At 37.3% G+C, this 22,557-nt stretch overlaps 1 protein-coding gene across 27 annotated transcripts in view; it reads left to right on the forward strand.

Annotated features, from left to right (window-relative positions):
* Positions 1 to 22,557, forward strand: part of GPC5 (glypican 5) — a 610,346-nt gene that overhangs the window by 92,174 nt on the left and 495,615 nt on the right. For 26 of the 27 annotated variants that reach the window (XR_012579095.1, XM_074535608.1, XM_074535598.1 and 23 more), the window contains 2 exons: positions 17,317 to 17,450; positions 21,652 to 21,777. Coding sequence is in view for 26 of the 27 variants with exons in the window: in XM_074535608.1 (XP_074391709.1) it covers positions 17,317 to 17,450; positions 21,652 to 21,777 (260 nt within the window). In the remaining variant the exon portion in view is untranslated. The remainder of the gene's footprint in view (positions 1 to 17,316; positions 17,451 to 21,651; positions 21,778 to 22,557) is intronic. The other variant, XM_074535604.1, reaches the window with a different exon arrangement.

The following is a 22,557-nucleotide window of genomic DNA, read 5'->3' on the forward strand; positions in this document are numbered from 1 at the left end:
GGGCAAACACAAAAGTAGGAAAGGTATCACTGATAGCTGTTATTTGTTTGGCCATTTTTATGGTGAGGTACACATTTGTCACTGAGTTCAGCTTTATTTGACTAAGCAGTTTCTGGGAGCACAAGATACTTTTCATTAACATAAGAAAGTTGTTTGATTATTATCTTATGATGCACATTATGATAAATGTAAACAATCCTTATTTTAGATACCTCTGGCCTGCCTTAAAGAACCTATGACTTTGCATATATTATTTCCATAATCTTGGAAATCGGAATATTTCAGAGGAAGTTCATTTGGAACATAAAATAAGTCCTATCTTACAATTAAGAGAAAAAAAAAAATGTGTGAGAGCTCTGTTAGCTGTGAATGTGTTAAGAATTTTAGGATACTGTTATGGAAAGTGGACACTATTTAACTCCACTTTAGGGGAAAAAAGCTAGTATATATGCTAATTTATGAGGGTAACTACCAAAATCCAAATTTTTCCTGTATTATATTTAATCCACATTTTTTCTTGTATTATTACATGCATACTTCACTTACAGTGGCATATTCTGTATTCAGTACTGGATCGGATAGCTTGGTTTGGGGAGATGCCTTTAGTTTTCTAGTACACCCTAAAGAGGGTTTCTGGGTGTCCCTGTGCTGTGACATCAGTTGAGGAGCAGGAGCACTTCTAGGATGCCTCAAAACTGATTAGCCGAAGTTAAGGCTGTGTATTCTGCTCAGCAGCTGACATGACCTCTGACAATAAACAGCTTAGCCTAATATCAGAAATAGAGGTTTCTTCATTTCTTACTAAAACCCAGAGTCTGATAAAATGGGTTCTTTATCCTGCTGTAATCTGTGAATAGCAGGGTTCATTTCTTCAGATTTCCCACTATATCAGCTTTATACCAGCCAGCTTCATGAGCCATACTATCCTGCTGCTCAGCTTCTTGAGAAAAGCTGTCATTTTTTTTGTAAAAGGGTTTTTCACTAACATTTTGAGTCAAAATGGTTCACTGATGTCTCTCTAATTCTCAAGTTATTTCAGACCTACAGTTGCCTTTTAGGGAAATAACCTGTTGTTCCTTTGATTTCTCTGGGGTCTTTCTTGCCTACCATTTCCAGGAACAAGCTAGAACAAGCAAGTAAATGTTCAAGGGAACGACTTGTGTTTCATAATTCATCCTGTGTCATTTAATTTGAAAAGTTTTAGACTTGGAGTTTCAACAGTAAGTTATCATTGGCCCGGACTTAAAAATCTCTCAGCACATTCATGTTTTCAAAATGACAGTTTTTACAGTGCAAAATAGTATATATTTCACTGAATTTTAAATGGGTGAAGAGCCCTCCACTTAGTGTTTTTGCTTAATGAAAATTCCATATTGATCCAAAATATAGTGCTTTAATTTGATGTTCCTGAAAACTGCATGGCTTCCTTCTCCCCATCCTTCATTCAATGTAAGAAATTTCTAAAAGTTCTATGTAAAGAATTTCTAAAGTTTCATTTGTAATGATATTTGTTGCCAATCTGTTTGTTTGAAGATCATGTGTTTACTAAGGCTACGTTAAAATCATCCGATATAGAAGCATTTCCCAGCTTCAAAACCCACATACTTCATTTTTGACTCCAACTGCACCAGACCTAGACATCTCTTTCACCTAATTTCTGTTATAATTGACCAGTCCTTTCTTTCTTTGATCACTAATTTGGTCAAATAAGACTATAATGCAATGTGATCCCTTGAAACATGGTTATCTAGTCAGCATACTTCATATTTTCCCGTTTATTAGGTATCAAGACTTAACTCTGGCATGTAATAAATACAGTATTTCAGCTTTAAGAGGCAGAGGATGGGAATTTAATTGAAATGGGCTCATTAATATTTATTTTATCTTCAGAGTGACTCATGAACTGTTTCAGGTTTTGATAAGCAATTAATGCATCAGTGACTCTAACAGACAGGGAAAAGATGATTATGAGCAAGCAAATAATGGTTTGCTTAGGCACGCAGCAGTCTGCAGTTTTAAAAGAGAATTTCATTCTTTTTGTGAGTTTTAAAGAAGTGAACAGAGAAAAAAAAATGTAATGTTTGGAAGTATCATATATAATTATGCAAGTGTTAATGTGAGAATCTGTAGAGTATCCTGCTTAATGATACATGTGGCTGTGCAATCTTTTTATTCATTCATTGCTGTTTGTGTAAGTAACCATATGTAAAGGATTTTTTCTAACTCTTTGCAGGAGTATTTAAATCTGATGTATATTCATGCTCTAAGCTCTGTGTGGTGTGGAAAGAACACTAATGCCTATATAGCATGGCTTCCTTTTACAAAACTCTTTTTTTTTTCTAGTAATTTACAGCTTGTTCCATTTTCTGCTTGGGTCAGCAGAGCAGTTCCAACTCTGTGTCCATCTGGAATTTATCTTTCACTTTCTTATTACTGTTTCAAAATTGCCTTTAATTCTTCCTCCCACAGCTCTGCTGACTGACAAATAAGTGCAGCATCTGTTCATCATCTCCATACCTGTGCATTATTTGATGCTATTCTGCAGAATCTAGTGGAGATGTGTGGGCTGTGCAACTATTCATGTGTTTCTGTATTTTCACACCTACATATTGTCATATATTTAATACCACTTCTGTTCCTGAAGTCTATATATGTCCATATATTGCTCAGTGCATAGTGTACCCTATGCTTTTTAGCTGGAACAGAAATTTTTTAGCGAACATCTGTGTGAATGCTCGTGCAGATACAGTGTAATAGGGGTTTAAGAGAGCTGCACCATACAAAACAAGAACAGTTGCATTATTACAATAATCTGAAGAAGAGGTTATGCGGTTCTTACACTCTGGATTACAGCTAAAAGTGCTGATTGTTACAGAGCACCTTGCAGACTCATCCTGTGCTTCTTTTGTGCTCAGCCTGAGTTGCCGCATGCTGGTCTCTGAACTTGTGCACAGCCAAAGAAATCCCGTGGAGGGCACTGTACAGCCTGATGAATGCACAAGAACTTTATAGCACATCTAAGCCTTACACACATGCCAAAAACCCCAAACCAAAATACCACAACAAACCAAAAACCAAGCTAACAGAAAATCCATGGAAGTTTTTTTACAAGTTACAATAAATCATTTCATGTCACCCCCATTCTGTTATTGAAACCACTGTCAATGTTAAGACAGAAGGACAAAGAGGTATTTCAGCAAGATCTACAAAGTTTTGGTGTGGATGGAGCCTACTATCCCCAGTGCAGGAGCATTTTCCCACTCCCTTTATGTATGGATTAATGTCACCACCCCAGGCCATAGAAGACACACTCCAGTGTCACTTACAGTGTGATTCAACAGCAGTTTAATCCAGTGTCACCCTGGATTGCCCAAGTCCTGCTCTGGCACCATCCTCAGCTCTCTGTTCCCACCCTTTTGTCTCCGTGCCTGCTGCCCTGGCAGCTGAAAGCCACGCTGGCTGAGGGAGTGTCTGTGCTCTTAGCTAGAGTTTGGTTTTGCTGTTTGAAGACTTGTGCTGCCACACATTGGGTGACCCGCAAGGGAGAGGTTCATTGCAGTGGAACAAACAGAGAACCTGAGAGAAGGAGAAGTGGGTCTGAGGTCAGGCAAAAGATGAAGGAAAAGGGGAAAGGAAAAGGAGAAAAGAGAAAGCTAAAATTCACAGGGCTTTATAGTTGAATCTTCACTGCAAAATTTGCATATGAGTTTTGTTCTTGATTCCCAAATGATCAATGGTTTCTGAGTTTAATATTGAATAAAAAGAGATGAAAAAGAATATTGATTAGTTGTTCATTGGCTATTCTGAGCACTGATGATTTTGGGATCTGAAGGAAAATGAAGTATGTGACCATGATACTAAAAGATACATATGCATATAAAAATGTGGGAATCAGAAACACAAAAAAAAAGATCACAAAAACTCTGACATTTCCTTATTTTGAAAGTGAGGAATCTGTGCTAATGGTTTGGTAAAATTCTTGTATGTATTTTTTCTATGTAATATAAGCCTACATAAATTCAGAATGGGTTTTTCAAAAATGCTGTGTCTTCATTATGTTCTACGAAATTTTCAAACAGTTGTAGACAACAAAAATATCAGTATATCTAAATATTGTGGAAGCTCTCAAGTCTGTTCTTCTCAGTCTAATTCTGGAAGAATATCTAAGTTATGTGTCTTCTAAAAAATAGGCATAATTATATTCTATTAAGAGAGACTTTTGTCTTGTTTTTTTTTTTTTTTTTTTTTTTTTAATCAGCTGTCTAATATTGGAAAGAAAGCAAGGTCTTTCTTGGGACATAGAATGCTAGCAGAAAGAAGAATTTAATAGACTTTATTTCGAGCCCTATTTTTCTTCCTAGTTATTTTTGCTGGAACTGACTAGCTATAAACAGCCAGAATTGCTATAATAAAGTGATATCTTTAAAGAGAGTAAAAAGGATGAGACAGAGAAATACAGGTTAGTCAGCCTTACCTCCATCCCAGGAAAGGTGATGGAATAACTAATCCTAGTAACTATATTCCAAACAAATGGAGAAAAAGTTGATTGGGTGTAATGGTTAACCTACTTGTCATCCTTAATAGGACAGCCAGATTGACAGGATATGGATAGGACATTGGATGATGTCTACAAATTTACCAAAGCCTTTGAGACTGTCTCCTACAACATCCTTAAGTATAAACTGTCAAAATGCACAGTGAGGAAGACTGAAAAATGGATGGGTAGCTGGCCCCAAAGGATTGCCACCAGTAGCCCAGCTGGAGGCAAGTCATTAGTGCTCTGACCCCCAGGGGTTTATACTGGGGCAGATACTCTTTAATTAATGGATGGGGTGATGGAACAGTTTACCCTCGGCAAGTTTGCAGACAGAACAAAACTGGGAGGAGCAGCTGATACACCAAATGGTTGTGCCATTCAGAGGAACAGATTAAAGAATTGACCTGAGGGGAATCTGATGAAGTTCAACAAAGGGAAAAGTCTTGTACCTGGGGAGTAGTAACCCCATGCATCAACAGCTGCTGGAGGCTGACTGACTGGGAAGCAGCTTTGGAAGAAAGGCATGAGGCTCCTGGAGGACGCCAAACTGAACATGAGAAATGCACCTGTACAGTAAAGAAGGCTGCCAGCCTCCTGGATTTTATTAGGAAAAGTACTGCCAGCAGTTTGAGGGAGGTGATCCATCCCTTCTCAGCACTGCTGAGGCCCCATCTGAAGTGCTCTGTCCCGTTCTGGGCTTCCCAGTATGAGAAAGTTAGGGAGTGACTGAAGTGAGGCCAGCCACAAAGATGAATATGAGACTGAAGCATCTTCCATACATGGAAAGGCTGATATATATATATATATATATATATATATATATATATATATATATATATATAGGTATTCCGTATATGGGGCTGCTGAGCCTGGAGACAGAGGCTCAGGAAGAGTCTTATCAATGTGTAAAAATACATGGTATAAGCCACTGAAGAGGAAAAGGCCAAACTATTTTCAGCCTTGCTCACTGGCTGGACAATAGGCAATGGGCAGCCATCATAACCCATGAAATCGCAATGGAATGGGTTGTCCAGGGAGGTTTTGGAGTTTCAATCTTAGGAAATATTCGTAACCCAGCTAGATATGAACCTGGACAGCCAGCTGTATCTGACCCTGATTGAATAGGGTTGTTAGACTATACGACCTCAAAAAATCCCTCCTAAATAAATCTGATTTTGTGAAATGGTTTCGAAGGTGGGTGCATCAGGGGAATATTCTTACTGAGGAGCCAGCCATCTTTCACTCGGTAGCTGGGGTGGGATAGGACCAGCATGAAGGGTCATGGACAGGGCAGGAACATGTCCTGTTCATGGTGTTCCTATAGTGCACTGGCTTCGTCTTGTGGCTGGTGAGCATTGCCATGCAAGCATGTTGCTAAAACTGAATCCTCACAAGTCTGTATGCACTGTTTATTTATTTCACAGATCTTTGGTCAAAGCAAAAGAATGAATTGCTCTTTATACAGTCCCTAAGTGTGGATAGAATTCCCCACAACAGGATGATAAAATTTGAGACTATTGGAGTGATAGCCTGAAGGTTCTCAAAGGAAATGGTAGCCAAGCTACCATTCAACTGTAGTACTTTGGTTCTCAAGAGAAGTGGAGGTATTGGTGCTAAGCTATGGAGGAAAAATGAGCTTTGATTTAGAGCTTGGACAGATACTACCTAAATTTGATATTGTGGGAAAATTAATTATATTGTTCCTGTCATGAAATCAACCTAATATGGACTTAGCCTTGTACTCCTTTAACTTTCAGTGAGTGTGTGTTCCCATTACCAATTTGTAAAAGACAACTCCCAAGTGAGCCACTTGCCATAAATTTCTTTCATACTTAAAAAAAAAGACCAAAAAAACCCAAACCCTTATAATTTTCAGCAAATCAGATTTTGGAATAAAATTGTGGAATTCTGCCTGATGCTTTTGGCACATGACTGTGCCATCATAACTTTGCTGAATTTAAATTACTTGATACATTGATGACTTTAAATTACTTCACAAGATCAATAGAAACTGATTTGTGAAAACTGCTGAAAAGTAATTGGATTTAAAGTCTAATACAATTGTGTTCGAAAAGAAGATTCCTGCTTCGGCTAACACAGAATTAAGACCATCACCTTCCCTTTCTCTCCATTCAGATATGCATCCAGCCATAGTTGTGAAAAACTGTACTGCTTGTATGATACAGTATGACATTTTTATATATATGTCATTTCTTAAATGTAACGTGAAGTAAGCCTATTGCACTTGTGACCTCCATCAAATTCAGACTCTTCTAGTGGTGTATTTCACTTCTCCATTGTTTCATCATGGAAAAGCTCCTTGCATATATCAAAAAGTTTTCTTCTGAAGCTAAGCTGGGTTTTGTTCATCAGAAAAGAGAATGGAGAACTTTGAAAACAAAGTGAAAATCACCAAATAAAGTGTTTTTGGCTTGTTTCTACCTAATGAAAAGTTGTTATCATTAAACAGTAGACTTTATTCCTACCTGAACATACTTAGCAATTGGACAGCCCTTCCCATCTTTTTTTTTTGATCCATCCATTCTATATATTTATATGTATATATATAATATATATATATATATATATAAAATATATATTTATATTTATTTATATCCATATATTCTATATATATTATATTCTATAATATAAGCAGCTTGCATTTACTGAGGTCTGGAGTATTACTGTTATTTCTGGCATTTATACCACACACTATATATTACTACAAGTCCATATGCTGTTTTTTTGTCACTGAAATCAGTGTTTATCAATAATAAGAAGATACCTGCTACAACATCTAACATAAAAATCGTGGCAGTCACAACTCAGAGCATTTTGTGTGTTGAAATGACAGTTCTATGCCTACTGTTGCTGGATAATCCTCAGAACTGGTGTCCTTTTACAGTGCAATTGTTCTACTTTTTTCTGATGTGTAGTAACAGGCCTTGAAATCATGCACAGAATATTGGCAGAGGCAATAATACATGCATAGTTAAGTGCACATTGTGGAAAAATGGGTGTTTGGGTTATCTGCTCCTTTGATATATCCAGACATTGTACTCAAATGCAAATTGGAAAGACAAATTGGAAAGACAAAATATTTACACATTGCTGGACATACACTTGTCTTTTATTTTAAGGTTTGTGATACACTGGGAGATGTGTGGCAAACACTGGAAGCACTTGTTTTCATCAAGAAATTTTAAAACATAATAGCAGAACATGAAACCATGAAACCACAAAACCACAACTGTCTAAACAAAATCAGTTGCTATGTTCCTTAGCTTCTCAGAATTTAAATATGTGGTATCTCAGTTTTTGGTCCCACTTTCAAGGTACATCCTTTTCTATGCCTCTTCTTTTTTTCTAATTTTTAATGGAAATGACAGGGGACATATTTCTCACCTTCAGTGAGAAGATGTTCAAATCCAGTGTCAAGTTCATGTCTCACACTTTTTTGAAAAGTGCTTTTTTAAAATTCATTTGCTGAATTGCACAGATTCCTCCCCTTTCTCTCCCACGGTGAAGTTACTTGTACGGGCTGCAGTTGCACTGGCAGCAGTCCCCAGTCTCTGAGCCCCCTGCACTGCCTGGGGGACTGAGGGGTAGCAGAAGAGCTGGAAATGAAGGAATCTCATTTTACCTTGAGATGAAGGAGAGAGAAGATAGGAAGAGGGTGATTCTAGTCTGAACTTTATTTTCCACCATTGTAGTATATTTTAATTTGCAGTATATTAATTAGTCTTCCCCAAACTGAGGCAGTTTTGGCCATGACATTAATTGGTGAGTGATCTCCTTGTCTTAATCTCAACCCACAAGCTTTTTCTTCTTATTTCTCTCCCCTTGTTCTTTAGAGGAGGGGGAGGGGAGAGCAGCTGGGTGGGCCTTAGGCTCTTGAAAAAGTCCAACCCACTGCATTTATCAACACACATGCATGGCTTTGGCAAGCAATGCTGAATAGTGCAGGTTTACATGAGATTTGTTCAATCTAGACTGCCAAGTAAATAATGTAGGAGCATATCATGGCATGCATTATGCATTCAGATTTAATGTGTTTTTGATGAACCCGCTTCACAATTTGAAATTACTTGAAACTTGCTAAAGTGTTCAAAATTTTGCTGCATTTTTTTTTTTAAGATTTAGATTTGGTATGTCAGGAAAGCATAGGATCTTTAATATACCTTCCCCTTTTATTTTTTTAGTAACAGAAGATTAGGCGAAATTTGGGCAAATTGCACAGATCTGAAATGGCTTTTCACTTTCCATTGACTGGTCAGAGGGCACTCAGAGGTCTGAAAAATGCAGAGTAAGCAGTCTGAGCTGCCATCATGGTCTGGGTTTAGGTGATATGATAGATATCTAACTGTGCTTTGGCACAATGGCAGGTTTGCCTCAATGTGCTACTGGGCACTTGGACTGAAGGTGAGAAAGATTCAGAGACTGAAAGTACTGCAGTCTGATTCTTCATATTTGCAAAAAGAGAAGGAAGGAGATTTTTCACTCCTCCAAGCTGAGTAGAAGGCATGAACAAGTGTAAAGAAGAGCACTAACAATCCTTTCTGTAAGCTGTGTATGTGTTTTTTCTCTGCTCTTTGTTTTTCTTTGTGAAACAGAGGAACTTCATAGAGATGTGCCGAGCTGGCCAGACTTCTGGTATCTCAGTTGGCCTTTAAATTGCTACCAATTCTTTGTAAGGGAAAAACCTTTTTTAGGGCAAATCCAAGGATTTTGAAGCAAATGAGCTTTCTGGACTATTTTGGTCCCTGAAATGATATCAACATGTGTGAATAAGTGATTGTCTTGTACATTACAAAAGATCTTCAAGGAGAACTCTTTTTCCCAGGTACAAAGAAGAGAGTGAGGAGGCATTGAAACACTTAATGTACAGATATAGCAAGCAGAAGCATTGATCTTGTAAGCTGCAATTTGGAATGGAGAAGAAACGTGTAGATTCTCTGAAATACTAACTAGATAGGGGGTTTTTTCCTCCTTTTTTTTTCTGATGTTTTTTGACTCTTGTTATCATGAAAAGGTGACCCTCCAGTTATAGAAAGAGTTATTGAAAATGTCTAATGCTAAATGAAATAATGTATTATGACTGCTAATTTAAGTGAACACGATTTTTATTAGCTTACATACTTTTGTTATGTAATTTTGCTAACAAAACTGCTCTGCTCTTCACAATTTTGGAATGTAAATAGCAGCCTGCAATAAAGTGTAAACATGTTGTGCAGATATGCTGATGCAGCCAGCTTGCTTTGCTTTCACTAATTCTTTATGTGTTTTAAATTGAAATGTAGTTTTTGTTTTAAGTAAGTTATGTGCCTGATAAAGGTTATAGACCCCCAGTTCTGCTTTCATTGACAATCGCACTTCTACTGAATTTCTTTTGGTTTACACAGGTGACCGTGGATAATTTTAGACCTAGATTTAAAGAACAATTCTGCCTGTGTCCCACAAGACAGCACAATGTTAGCCCTCTATGTGAGAGCTGTATTTGCTGGGCACACAGAAATATGGAGAAATAAAGTATATTTGAACCACAAGAAAGCACAAATAAATCAGTCAAACTACACGCAGGCAGCTGATCTTTGGAAAAGGCTGCTTCTGGTTTTATGTAATTGCTTTTGGGAGGAGAACCACAGAGTGTTTTCACTGAGCATAAATGAAACACCTTGGCATCCACTGAAGCAGACTTGGATCGGGAGAGCTGGCAGCCTCTTAGAAGAAGCAGTTTTTGTTGAATTGCCTTTGAAGAATTTGAACTGGCAGTGCTGTGTTCTGGCTACAGGGTAACTTGGCTGAGAACATTTGGATTTCCCCTGACATTACGTCATTTAAAGTAAAAAAAAAGAAAAAATCATTTCCTTCCCTTCCAGCTCCATTCAGGAGGAGAAACTATTTTTACTGCCAGACTTGCTGAGTGTTAGTCCCTCATGAATGGAGCAACAGAATTAAAACCATTTACAATTTTAGTGATTAAAGACCAGAAGACACAAATTAAAACTATATTAAGTGGATCATATTTAATGGGCTCTTAGATTTCATTTTGCAATCCCCAACATGCAAAATTATGAAGGAAAGCAGAGATAATTAAACATTGATAAGATATGAGAACAGAGCTCTCAAGTACTTGGACAGGATTACTGATTTTGGTAAATGTAGTAGTAGGAGGAGGATATGCATCTCAGTCATGTGAAAGTTGGGAACTGTGACTCCTAGAATCCAACAGCTTGAACGGCAGTCTTATACAAAACCATGTGAAAAAAATCTGGTTATAAAAATCTGGTTAGCAAAGTCTTTGCATCTTTGTCTCTTTCCTTGGTCTTGACTGAAGATTTTGTAGACTCGCAGAATGGTTTGCATTGCTAGGAACTTTAAAGATCATCTAGTTCCACCCCCCTGCCATGGACAGGGACTCTTTCCACCAGACCAGATGTTCAAGGTCCCATCCAGCCTGGACTTGAATACTTCCAGGGATGGGGCATTTCCCCATGGCAGTGGTGCTGCATAGTGCCAGACCAAGTGGAATTATTAGTTCAGTATCTCCAAGTTGTACTTCAATTTATATATCACAGAAAATTACTTTCCTTTTATTTCCAACATGTAATCCTTTCATTTTTTTTTTCCCTGAGGAGGCTACAACTGCCTTGCTGGTGGGTGTGCATTCTGTACATCTGCAGTTTACATTTATTTTTCCTCAATACCACCTGCTTGGGTGTGAGACAAACTCTTACATTTCACAAGTTTTCTTTGAATTGGATTTGTCCTTTTTAAGCTTGAAACCACTTCCAAATCTGTCTTTCTTGAAAAATTATAGCTGCACATTATTGTGTATCACCTGAAATTTCAATTTCAATTTTGAGTAAAATTTCTTGGAAAATATCATTAGCTGGCAAGTCTATTTGAGAGTTGTCTTACAGGGGATTCTAAATTGTTTAGTAATTCTAGCAGGTATTATTCTAAGTGTCTGATTCTCTAGGCTTTTGTTCACAATGTTTTCCTCCTCACTTGTCATGGACTTCTCCTGCAAGTTCTGTAAAATGCTTAAGCGTAGGTATGAATTTTGTAATTTCCCAATGTAACTCCAGAACTTGCTTATTTTCCTATGTCTGAGACATATTGTTAGAGTCAAGTAGTCACCGAATAAGAAGACAAAATTTGGAAAGAAAGAAAAGAAAATAATACAGAATTTCTTCATGGTTTTCCTGGGTTGCAGACGTGGTACTCCACCAGTCTCTTCTGACATTAATGGTTGCATATTAACATTTGTCCTGTTCTGAAGGAAAAGCAAATCTTTAGTACCTCATGCTTGCTCTCATACTTTAATCTCTTGTGCCACGTGCACCTTCTCATATATCAAAATGCATTTTTCTTTGAAGCAGAAGTTTGAGCTTAAATGAGCAACTGTTAGAAGAAAAAAAAAAAAAAAAAAAGCAAACAACCCTAAACCCCCCCAAACTAACAGAGGGCTGCTGAAGTGCTTGAGAACACTGAAATACTGATGCTCCCTCTTGTGGTTTAGTTGAAAATGAAACAAACCAGGGAAACTATAACAGTTTAATGCATTATTTTCCAAAGATCAAAATCTTTGGTATTTTTGATTAGTAATCTGGTGCTGGAAATGCTGGCAAATCATCAAGAATCTATTTCTAGAAGAAAGTATTCGTTTTTTATTTGTAGAACAGAAAATAAAATTTTATTTTGGGGTTGTTAGATTTCAGCTGTCCATTTGCTCACGAGTGTTTGAGGGGATTTAACTGTAAGGAATATGACAAGTTTTTGATCTGACAGTTAGCATTGAAAACCACCAGACTAATCACTAGCTAAAGCATGCATTAAATAAAATCAGATTATGGCATAGCTAGTCACTTAGACTGTGCTGTGCATTGAGGAACAGGGGAGAAGACACCTCTCTGGGTACAAAACCTCTTGGTCTTTTACTCAGATCTGGCTGGCTGTCAGATTCAGGGGTCTGAAAACTGCCCTTTCTTTATTTAAAGAATTCCTTTAACTCTTTAATGTTTTTGGTTTTGTTTTTTTGGTTTTTTTTTTGTAAATTTATCAAGCACTGTAAGTTTTGTATACATGTATGTATATATCTCTGGGATTTCCTGTAAATGGAGTATGTGTTAGGTGTTTACTAGATTGATCCAGTCTCACAAACCTTCAGGGCTTCAGTGTAGCCATAGTCCATGCAGGCATTTAAAACTTGACTCTACTGAAACTTGGTAAATCTAGTTTGAAGTGCATCACAGGACTGTGCATTGTTTGCTTCAGTCATTTGATGTAAAATAATTTCGGTAGAAATGCTGAGATCAGAAAGAACCATTTGTGTAGTGGGAAAAAAGAGCAAAAGGCACAAACCAAAACTGAAATAAAGAATGTGACACATTTCACATATTGAGTGTCTGAACTTAAAGAACAGTGCCTGACCATTATTGCTATGATGCTCCCATTATTGTGCAGTCCTGTTTAAATACAAAGGTTAATAATGCTCCAGTTTTCCAAACTGTGAGTAATCATAAGTAGGCATTCTAAGGAATCACACCAAGGAAAATCAAACTGCCATAAAGTTCATGTGTGGCACTAATTGCAATTTAACTGCATGGTTATTACAAGAGCTTTTAATTAACTCAGTCATCATACTGTGGCATACAAATTGTGTGTAATAATAGCATGCTGACTATAATGACAATAGGTTTGTCTGAACTGTGAAAATCAGGAGTTTTATAATTTTCAGAGGTTTCTTTTTATGCCCTTAAATATTGTGTGGTATTTAAGAACATTCCAAAAAAGGAAAAAAAAAAAAAGGAGAGAAAAAATCCTAGAAAGTTGCTGAGGCTTGCCTGCTTTAAAATTTTGTGGAAATCTTTAAGTCTCCCTGAAATTCAATGAAAGGTATCTCACTGAATTATTTTTCTGATGATTTTTCAGTTTCACTTTTCTATTTTCATCTCCTTTGAGGATCATTTTTCACACTCTCTTGTTTTTGAAGCCAAGAAAAATGCTCAGTTTGTGGAAACATTCGGAGGAAATCCCATTTCAGTGGCACTGGAAGATTGTAAGAATAGATTCTGATCAGATATTGCTGCAAAATGGTAATTTTTTAGTTCAGTAGGGTAGTGAGAGCATTGCTCTTCTCTCAAAGTTATGATTCCAGTCTCTCAAGACTGGCAATAATAGCACTGAATGATTTCTCAATTGGAATGTTAATTTTGCAGTCCAAAGACTAAAAATTAGGAAACAATGTAGCTAATGAATATAGTTGAAGTCCTTCGGAAAGCACAAGAAATATGACAAGCTGGTGTTATGCTTATCACACGTACTTGTTCCTGTACATATAAAGAAAGCATTAAAAAATAAATATAAAGCAGAAATTATTATGGGAATTGTATTTATCAGGTTTTTAGACTGTCATCAGCCCTGTACTGGGATGAGTTATTAATTATTTGGCTCAAAGACAGAACAGGCACCTGAAGGCAAGGCAAGAGTACATGACATTTTCATATGCACAAGTTCACTGCAGAAACAAGGTGATGATGAAGACTAGGCTAGTGAGGGAGGCAAAAGTAAATTTGTTATGCACATTAAGTTAATGACATAAAAGTGACAGATACTACTGAACAATTAAAAAACCCCAGCCTGGGTTCGGCTGGGTGAGCAATATGAGCATGGTGTAACCAAACACAGAAAGAAGAACCAACACCACACAAAGCCAGTGGTCCCAGAGGTTTAAATATCCCAGATATGAGAAAGGTTACAGAGATGCTGACACATCACCATTGTAAATGCTGAAGTAGCTCATCCTTCAGAAACTGTACCTGAATAAGAAGTGACTGCTAAAGAGTGAATTTTGTGCTGCTGCCCTCATTAACAGAACTGAGTTCTCAGCAGTCTGATTACTGTCATGCATATCTTTGTGAGAATGGCAGAGGTGGTATGTGGTGTTGTGCAAATGCTTTTTATTACAATTATCAGAATTTTTCAACACTGGGGAAGAATCAGATCTTAAGAAGACATTTCAGATAATTACTGGTTTTTAATGTTATTTTTATATATAATGTTTACCCAAGATTACTTTTTAAGAAAGATTTTGTATTTGAAACTAAGGTTTGTATTTACATGTATCAGTGAATGCAAATTTCCTGCTGTTGCAAATGCATTTCTTGAGACATTGACTCAAAGAGAACAGAGAAAGGCTGTAAGACAGTATTTTGAAACAACTGTCTATGTAAAGCACGTGTAAAACAAGTATCATCCATATTCCAAGGCACTATGACTGTAAAAATTATTGATTTTCTTTTTTTTTTTTTTGTTCATTTTAGCCAGAGCAAAATATAATATGACTTTACTGTAAATTCAAGAAACACAGAGAGCTCTTGTTTTCCTAGTGAAGGTGAATGTATATGAGGTTTTTTCAGTTTACTATAGGTGGAGCTAATTTATCTATTTTTGTCTTCATTTTTTTGTTTGTTTTTTTTTTTTTCCTTGACCTGAAGGGCTGTTGCTCATCTGCTCAGGGGCTGCATTGGCCAGCAGGTCACCTGCACCCTGTTTCTCCTCTCCCCACAGGCTCTCACCCTGCAGTCAGGCTCTGCGAGTGCCTGGACACAAAGGTGCCTTGTTCAGATGTGCAAGGCACCTGAGACCCATAGCACCCTACACACTTGACCCAGGCCTGTCAGGAGACAAAACATCTGGATATGACTCCTTCCCAAACATCTGGATCTGAGTCTTACTCTCTGTTAAACCTTATTTTTACTTTTGGTAAGACAGAGTAGCTGAAGAGTGTATGGGAAGCTGGAACTGAGGCAACTCAAACAATCAGTTTCTTTGTCATAGGAGCTGATCATAAGCATAATGCTCCCGTTGTCACATCAGTGAGCATAAAAGAATATGATAAAAGTGAGAAAAATAAAATGATGGAAAAATTTTGTGGCTCTGGTATATCTCCATTATATTGTCATGGAGGGGCTGATGTGATAAGCTGCTGCAGAGGCTGGCACTGAAGGAGCAAACTTGCAGAAGGATGCACGAAGCATAGAAAAGGTGTAGAGACTTGCAAGGGGGGAAAATGGGGAGTCCAGTTAAGCTGCTGGAATAAGCTTTAGTGTATTCTGAGGAAGAAGTACTGGGAGAAATAGAGTGAAGTAGGTTTGAAACTGAATTTGAAGACAAGAAGGAATGCAGTAAGATGCTGTCCAGAGAGACACTGCCTGTAAGAAGAAACATTGAGATGAATGCCTCAAGTAATGTTCAGAGTGTAATCCCTTAAAGCACATTAGTCATATGTCCAGAGATAATTGTCTTGCAGGTGAATTCAGACATGTCATTTGAAGGGCATCTAAACTATAACTTGGCTGTCTGCGTTGTGACTTGTGAATTACACCCTGAAAGGAACCCTCACTTTCAACTTTACCTTCATTTTCAAATCATAAGGTGAACACTATTTCTTATGTAGTAATAATGCTGATTCTTTCTTCTTTTCACTGACCTAAGCAAGCACATTCAGTGAATTTTTCATTATCACCACATACAACATGCATGCCAACAAACTCATTAAAATTAAATGTGTCTATTCTATTTTAAATTTTAAATGTTTTTTTTAACTAGCTCTACAGGAGTTCTTAGTTGGAAAGATGGTCTGTAAGACTTGCATTTTTCTCTTTAGTGCATGATGATAACCTGAAAATGAGATTTACTTGCTGTCTCTGTTCTTACATGTGGGAATATAAAATAGGAAACAATAATCCTTGTTGGGTAGCATGCACACTCCTTCCTTCACATGGCAGCATTTTGAATATGTTTCTGCTTCAAGACTGGATATCTGCCTTAGAGGCCACATTGATCTCCTCTCTCCCTTTTCTCTCTAAAAGTTGACTACCTAATGACTACCAAGTTTTTGTGTCACATACAGTATCAGTTTTTCACCTGTGCCAGCTTACACAAATGCATGCTGTTCAGCCTGCTTAATATATCTTACCAGATGTGATTACAAGCATAACTATTTCTTATTAAATAAATATATGTATATGCCTAATATTTTATTCAATGACCAGGAAGAGTAAGGAGCTATGGATGTGATGTCCTATGTCATACAAAATGCCCAGTATCATGTTTTACAAAGAAGAAAATGAGACTTCATGTGAATTTTTATCTGTTGACGTCTTGATCAGAAAGCCGGACATAAAATTCCTTGACATTTTCAGCATCTGTGGTCCAATATCACTAAACTTACATCTTGAGTCACTGCCTTAACATCTTTCAGTGTTGTAATGCAAGTTTCCAGCATGCTAACTGTTCACTATGTCTTTGTGTAGCTGGGCTGAACATGCCATAATAACTCATCAGCCCTGAAAGAAGGCACAAAGTTCAATGTATATTAAAAGTGTGGTTGGGATGCATTACAGAAAAAATGGAAATGTGCTGTTGTTCACAACACATCATTCTCAGAGGATTCTGGTACAGTCTACATAAAAATACACTTCCTTATGGGAAAAAGCACCACAATCAATAAAATACATAGTGACTTTCTTACACACTTGGTATCCCTTAAAAAGGAATGCTTTCACTATTTTTTCTACTATGAAATGACTAATTATGTGTTTGCTGCATTCATTATGGATACAGTGTTACACAGTATGATAATTAATTATGCTTTTTGTAGCTTAGTCTTTCTTTCTTGTTAAAATGTAGTGAAACTGAATTGAGAGATATGTAACAATTGTTGCTTACATGTGTTCTTTACTTCTTCTTGTGGCTTTTTTTCCTTTTAGGTCAATAAGATATGTGGTCCTCCTGTGAGAAAGCCTAAACAGTCTCCAGGTTGCTCCTTTGATCAGAACAAAGATAATCAAGTGTTGAAGATGTTCTCCAGAGACAGTGAACAAACACTTACCAACAGAAGAAAGTAAGACATTAGTTTTACAGCCAGAAAGAAAGAATAAAGTAAGCCATTAATTTTACACCAGAGTAGATTATGCTCAATGCAATGGCCTGCATTACTAGAGAATAAAGACTCCAAAGAATGAAACATTTTAGCAACACAGCCTACTCTGTTACATTTTGGAAAGGCTAATTTCATGACTAGATTTTGTTTTCAGAAGTGATGGACATATGACTTGAGTCATCTGGTGTGGTTTAAATATATTTAGGAGGGTGGATAACGTTGGTAGAATGTGCATATTGGCTCTATGTGTAATTTTTAAAACTGCATCAGCAAGCATTATTAAATCTGACAAAAAATTACTGTAGGTTTTTACAGCAAACTATTTGTACAAGCTGATAAGACAAAAATTGAATGACTTTTCATATATATCTTTCTGCTGTAAAAAAAACAGACAACTAAGCATTCGGGACTTAATCTTGAAAGCCTTGTTCAAGCAATACCTGTTGATTTTATTTTTCTCTGACTCTTGTGCTGGGATGTAGTGAATTGAAGTGACTGCAGAGGCTTGGAGATTTCATTGAAACCTGGCTCAGCATTGCAGGGTGAACTTTGTGTAACTGCATGAGTTAGGTGTTTGAGCTGCCATTACAGTCAGTGGGAAGGAGAAGAAATTTTAGCTGCCCACACATCTGTAAGCATCCAGTGCCACTCAGAGATACCCTGGGGTATCCCAGCTGATCCTCTCCTGCCCAGAAGGATGCACGTGTCCATTAAGTTGTATCATAGAGCTCAAGCCTGACAGAGTTGAGGAAGTATTTGGAACATATTCTCAGGCACATGGTAGGACTCTGGAGGGTGGTCCTATGCAAGGCTAAGAGTTGAACTCAAAGATCCATGTGAGTCCCTTCCAAATCAGCAGATTCTGTGATTCTGTGGTGGCTTCCAGCTTTCTGCAGATATCTGAGGTAGTTGAAGGAATCTCAAAGGCCAGTCTATATTTAGACAAGTCAATCAGGTTTTTCATGACCATAATAGCACTCTAAGGCATTAGGAATGTTGCAGTTAAGATTAAAGGCTCCATTATGCAAATAAAGTACATTCATTTCTGTCATAGTGTTTGCTAAAACACAGAGAAGTTTTCTTTGTCCTCTTTTCCTTCTCATTTCACTTTACAGTGCATAAGGAAACAGAAGTGAGAGAATTGCAGGGAATAATTGCTCACTCCTGATGTCTGGAGAAGAAAAGGTGCCTCTGAGCTTCAAAGGCAAACCATTGTTCTCAGTGTAAGGACCTTCAGTTACTAAATAATGAAAAAAACCCCAAAACAATGCAAAATATAAATAGAGAGTTTTACAAACATTGTGGTCACAGAAAGATATGCAAACCAGAAGTTTGCTTTAGCCAGCACAGATGTTTTTCAGTGAATACCCATTACATGGATGCATGTTTCTCAGTTGCATGCAAGTTCTTGATGTTTTCTGATTGCTAACACACTGCAAACAGAAGACCATATTCTAAAATTTCACTTAAACCAGGACTGGACTGTTCCATGTTTCAAAGCAGAACACTGTATTGACCTCAGGGAGATCATCTGAGAGACCTTCAGGGACATGAAAGGCAGTGGGCAACATAAAGCAACACTGTTTTCCCTTCCCTTCCCTTCCCTTCCCTTCCCTTCCCTTCCCTTCCCTTCCCTTCCCTTCCCTTCCCTTCCCGGAAACTTTCCGGAAACTTCCCTTCCTGGAAACTTCCCTTCCCGGAAACTTCCCTTCCCAGAAACTTCCCTCTCACCTGTCTGAGATTCTAGAGACACTTCTTCATGGCATGCAAACTGCACGAAAAAGGGGAAGGCAAAGAAATTTTGCAATTCTCTGATGCAGATTCCAGATTCCAGTTTAACAACTTCCTATTTGCTATCATCTGCAGTTGCTCCCTCCTGGATCACGTCCTTCCTTATTAGGCACAGTCACTTTACATTTCACTTTATATTCCCATAGCAACTTCAAGAACTCATGTGGAAGTGACTTCAGCAAGTGCTTGCAGCCTGCTCTTAAGGAAGTGCTCTTCTCTAACTCCACTTTATTTACCTCTTCTGGTACTTCTGTTGTCCAAATGCATGTCCAGATGAAAGTTTATATTTTAAAGTACATGTTGGGCTGCTGCTACCTGAACTTCTCCTGAATTATTTTTACCTATTGGAAAAAGCTGGTACTTTCTGGTACTGTTTGGTACAAGAAGAAAAAGAAATTTCTCCTTTCTTTTGATGCCAAAAAATTGTTAGATGAATTTAAAAAATCTAAGTGAACCCTTCTGAAGCAACATACCAACTTGGAAGTATGTAATGCTTTTTTCTCCAGAACTGTAAACAGCTTCTAGTACAGAGGATGAAATTGTAAAAAAAAAAAAAAAAAGAAAAAAAAGAAAAAAAAAAGATAAAAGAAGAATATTTCTGAATAAACAGATAAAAACGATCTTCAGCTTCCACTGACTGTAATTGCACATTTGTGGTCAGCTGCCTATAATTACATGCTATGTGGTCTAGAGGATGATCATGTGAAAATTGACATTCATACCATTTGCCCTTCTAACTACTTTGGTCAGACATTAACAGGGGCTGAAATCAGTTATTACTTCTCTATTAAATTTATCTTTGCCTCAGGACATATTTACTAATAAACCAAATGACCTTTCTGTTAGAATGCAGTTTGTGGCAAGATATTATGACAGCTACATTTATTTATTTTTATTTCTTCTTCAGAAGAAATTCCAACTGTTCACTTTGAGAGGACTCTCTAAACACAATTTTTCAGCCAGAATGTAAACATAAAGCATAGATAAAATCAAAATCAATCCACTCAATGGCATTTGGAGGGAAAATACAAAGCCACTGTGCACACTGGATTCAATTTTGGGTGTGGAGAAATAAAAGATATGATTATTCATGGCTGGGAGAGTTTGGATGAATCATATTTAAAACCTAATGCACATAGGCAATTATATGTTGCATAGTCAAAATTGACCCTACATGGGATTTTTCAGAACTGCAGTTTTAGAATTAGTAGGGCACTCACATCACATTTAATAAACATAGTAAATCAAAACCACTGTAGTTTGTGTAAAATATTTGCCCTATTACATGAAAGAATATATGGCTTTTTAGATGATGGACTGTATAAATCACTGATGTTTTATCTGTTTTAATTTGAAGTAAATAATACTGAATAATTAAATTCCCTATAGCATATGGTCCTGTGATAACTAAATATAGGGAAATGTATGTACTATTTCTGGCATTTTTTCACAGCTCCAGACACTATAAAGGGAGTTAGCATAAAGTGGAGCTTGCTGGGTTACAGAGCAATGAGTACAGCATTTGGTGGGGCTTTTCTGTGTGCCTGCAGGTCATAGATAACTCAGTAATGTGTCATGTTCTATTTCAGAATGAATAAGTATTTTAATTTTTCCCAGTAGGAAAGGGTCTCCCAGGAAGAGATTTTCAATTCATAAACAAACAATTTATATTAAATACCACAATTCTGTTAAGAACACGCCAACTAAAAAGTAATTCATTTGTTTTGAATTAAGTACAAAACCTTATCACTACCTCTGGGCATCTTTAAAATTATTTAAAATTACAATACATAATTTATAACCTGCCAGCACAGCACATGGTAGAACTGATACAATTCTTCAGGTGGCTATTTAAATCTTTACTAAATACTGAACTCCAACATCTTAAACCCATTTTACCTGAATCTTGAGTTGCTGCATAACTTTGAAATTTTGTAGTATTTGTAAAGATAAGTAGGGGACTTTTTGTCAGCACTTTTGGAAAACAGGAGACTTACTCATCTGCACCTAATTTTTTATTTTCCATGCGGTTTTTTTGGAACATTTTTTCATCTATTTGTCCAACTGTAGCATTGCAAACTGTATCACTACAATGCAAGAAAATTTCAGGTTGAAAGAAATAGTTCCTGTTCCAGAGCATATGTAAAGTAGGGTTTTTAATTTGACCAGTGGGAATATCAACTTTGCAAACTATCAAAGTGTATGTAAAAGAATCAAACTCATCTATTGACACATCGATTTAAAATACCGCCAGAACCAGTGGAGAGTGATGGAATGAAGACATTCCTTATGTTTTAGAGATGCACAGCAGCAGGGCAGCTCAATGCTGTTGGTTGGCAGTGACAATGGTTTCTGGTGTCCCCGTGTGCAGGGAGTTCATCAGGCACCTGCGGCCGTACAGAGCCTTTTACGGCAGCCTGGCCGATCAGCTGTGCGCCAACGAGCTGGCAGCCGCCGACGGGCTCCCCTGCTGGAATGGAGAAGATCTCGTAGGAAGGTAGCTTTCCAGCTCACTTCTGTCTGTTTTCTGTCTATTGCAAGTCAAGTTTTGCTAAAACAGCTTCTATTCCAGTCAGGTGTGGTGTTTCCCTGTGTCTGTGTCAAAATTAGTTTGAAAATTAAATAAGCGTGGGTTCCCTTCTCTCAGGCTTCGCCTGTACACGGTAAATAAATGCTCCAAGCATCTCTGTTTAGGAAAAAGAAAAAAAAGAATTCCAATGTTCTTCAGACATTTTCCCCTCAAATTTGCAGCACCTAAACACTGGAAAAGAAGCTGGATTGGCATTTACAAAATACGGTTGTACAAAAAGAGTATGGATTTTTGTTTGAGCTTGGTCTTTATAAAATGCTCCTTTTAATGCAGCGTGTGGTCAGAGACTCAAACTTAAAACTTTCTCTGGCTCTGAAGTATGAAGTAATCTCTTAATATATATTGTTCCCCATGAGAGAACTAAAAGTTAAATGTGAAGATAAAACATTTTAAAAGTGAAACGTATTTTTCATATATGCAGCAGCTTGGGAGACATCATTCAGCAGCAGTGGCAAAGAAGAGATAATAAACTGCTACAGTTCTGGATGTGTGTCTCTGGGATCAGTATATTACACAGCTTATAAAACACTAGCATTTTTGGATGGCCGAAGGATTTTCAGAAAGCTGATCTCTGTGTTTTTGTTTATTGCTTTGATCACCAAAACAAGTATTTCTCTGAGCAGGAAATGCTTCCCTTCCTGATGGCAGAGACCAAAATACTGAAAAGTTTGTTGCAGTTATTTGTAA

Source organism: Zonotrichia albicollis, chromosome 2, assembly GCF_047830755.1.
Source record: "Zonotrichia albicollis isolate bZonAlb1 chromosome 2, bZonAlb1.hap1, whole genome shotgun sequence".
NCBI lineage: Eukaryota > Metazoa > Chordata > Aves > Passeriformes > Passerellidae > Zonotrichia > Zonotrichia albicollis.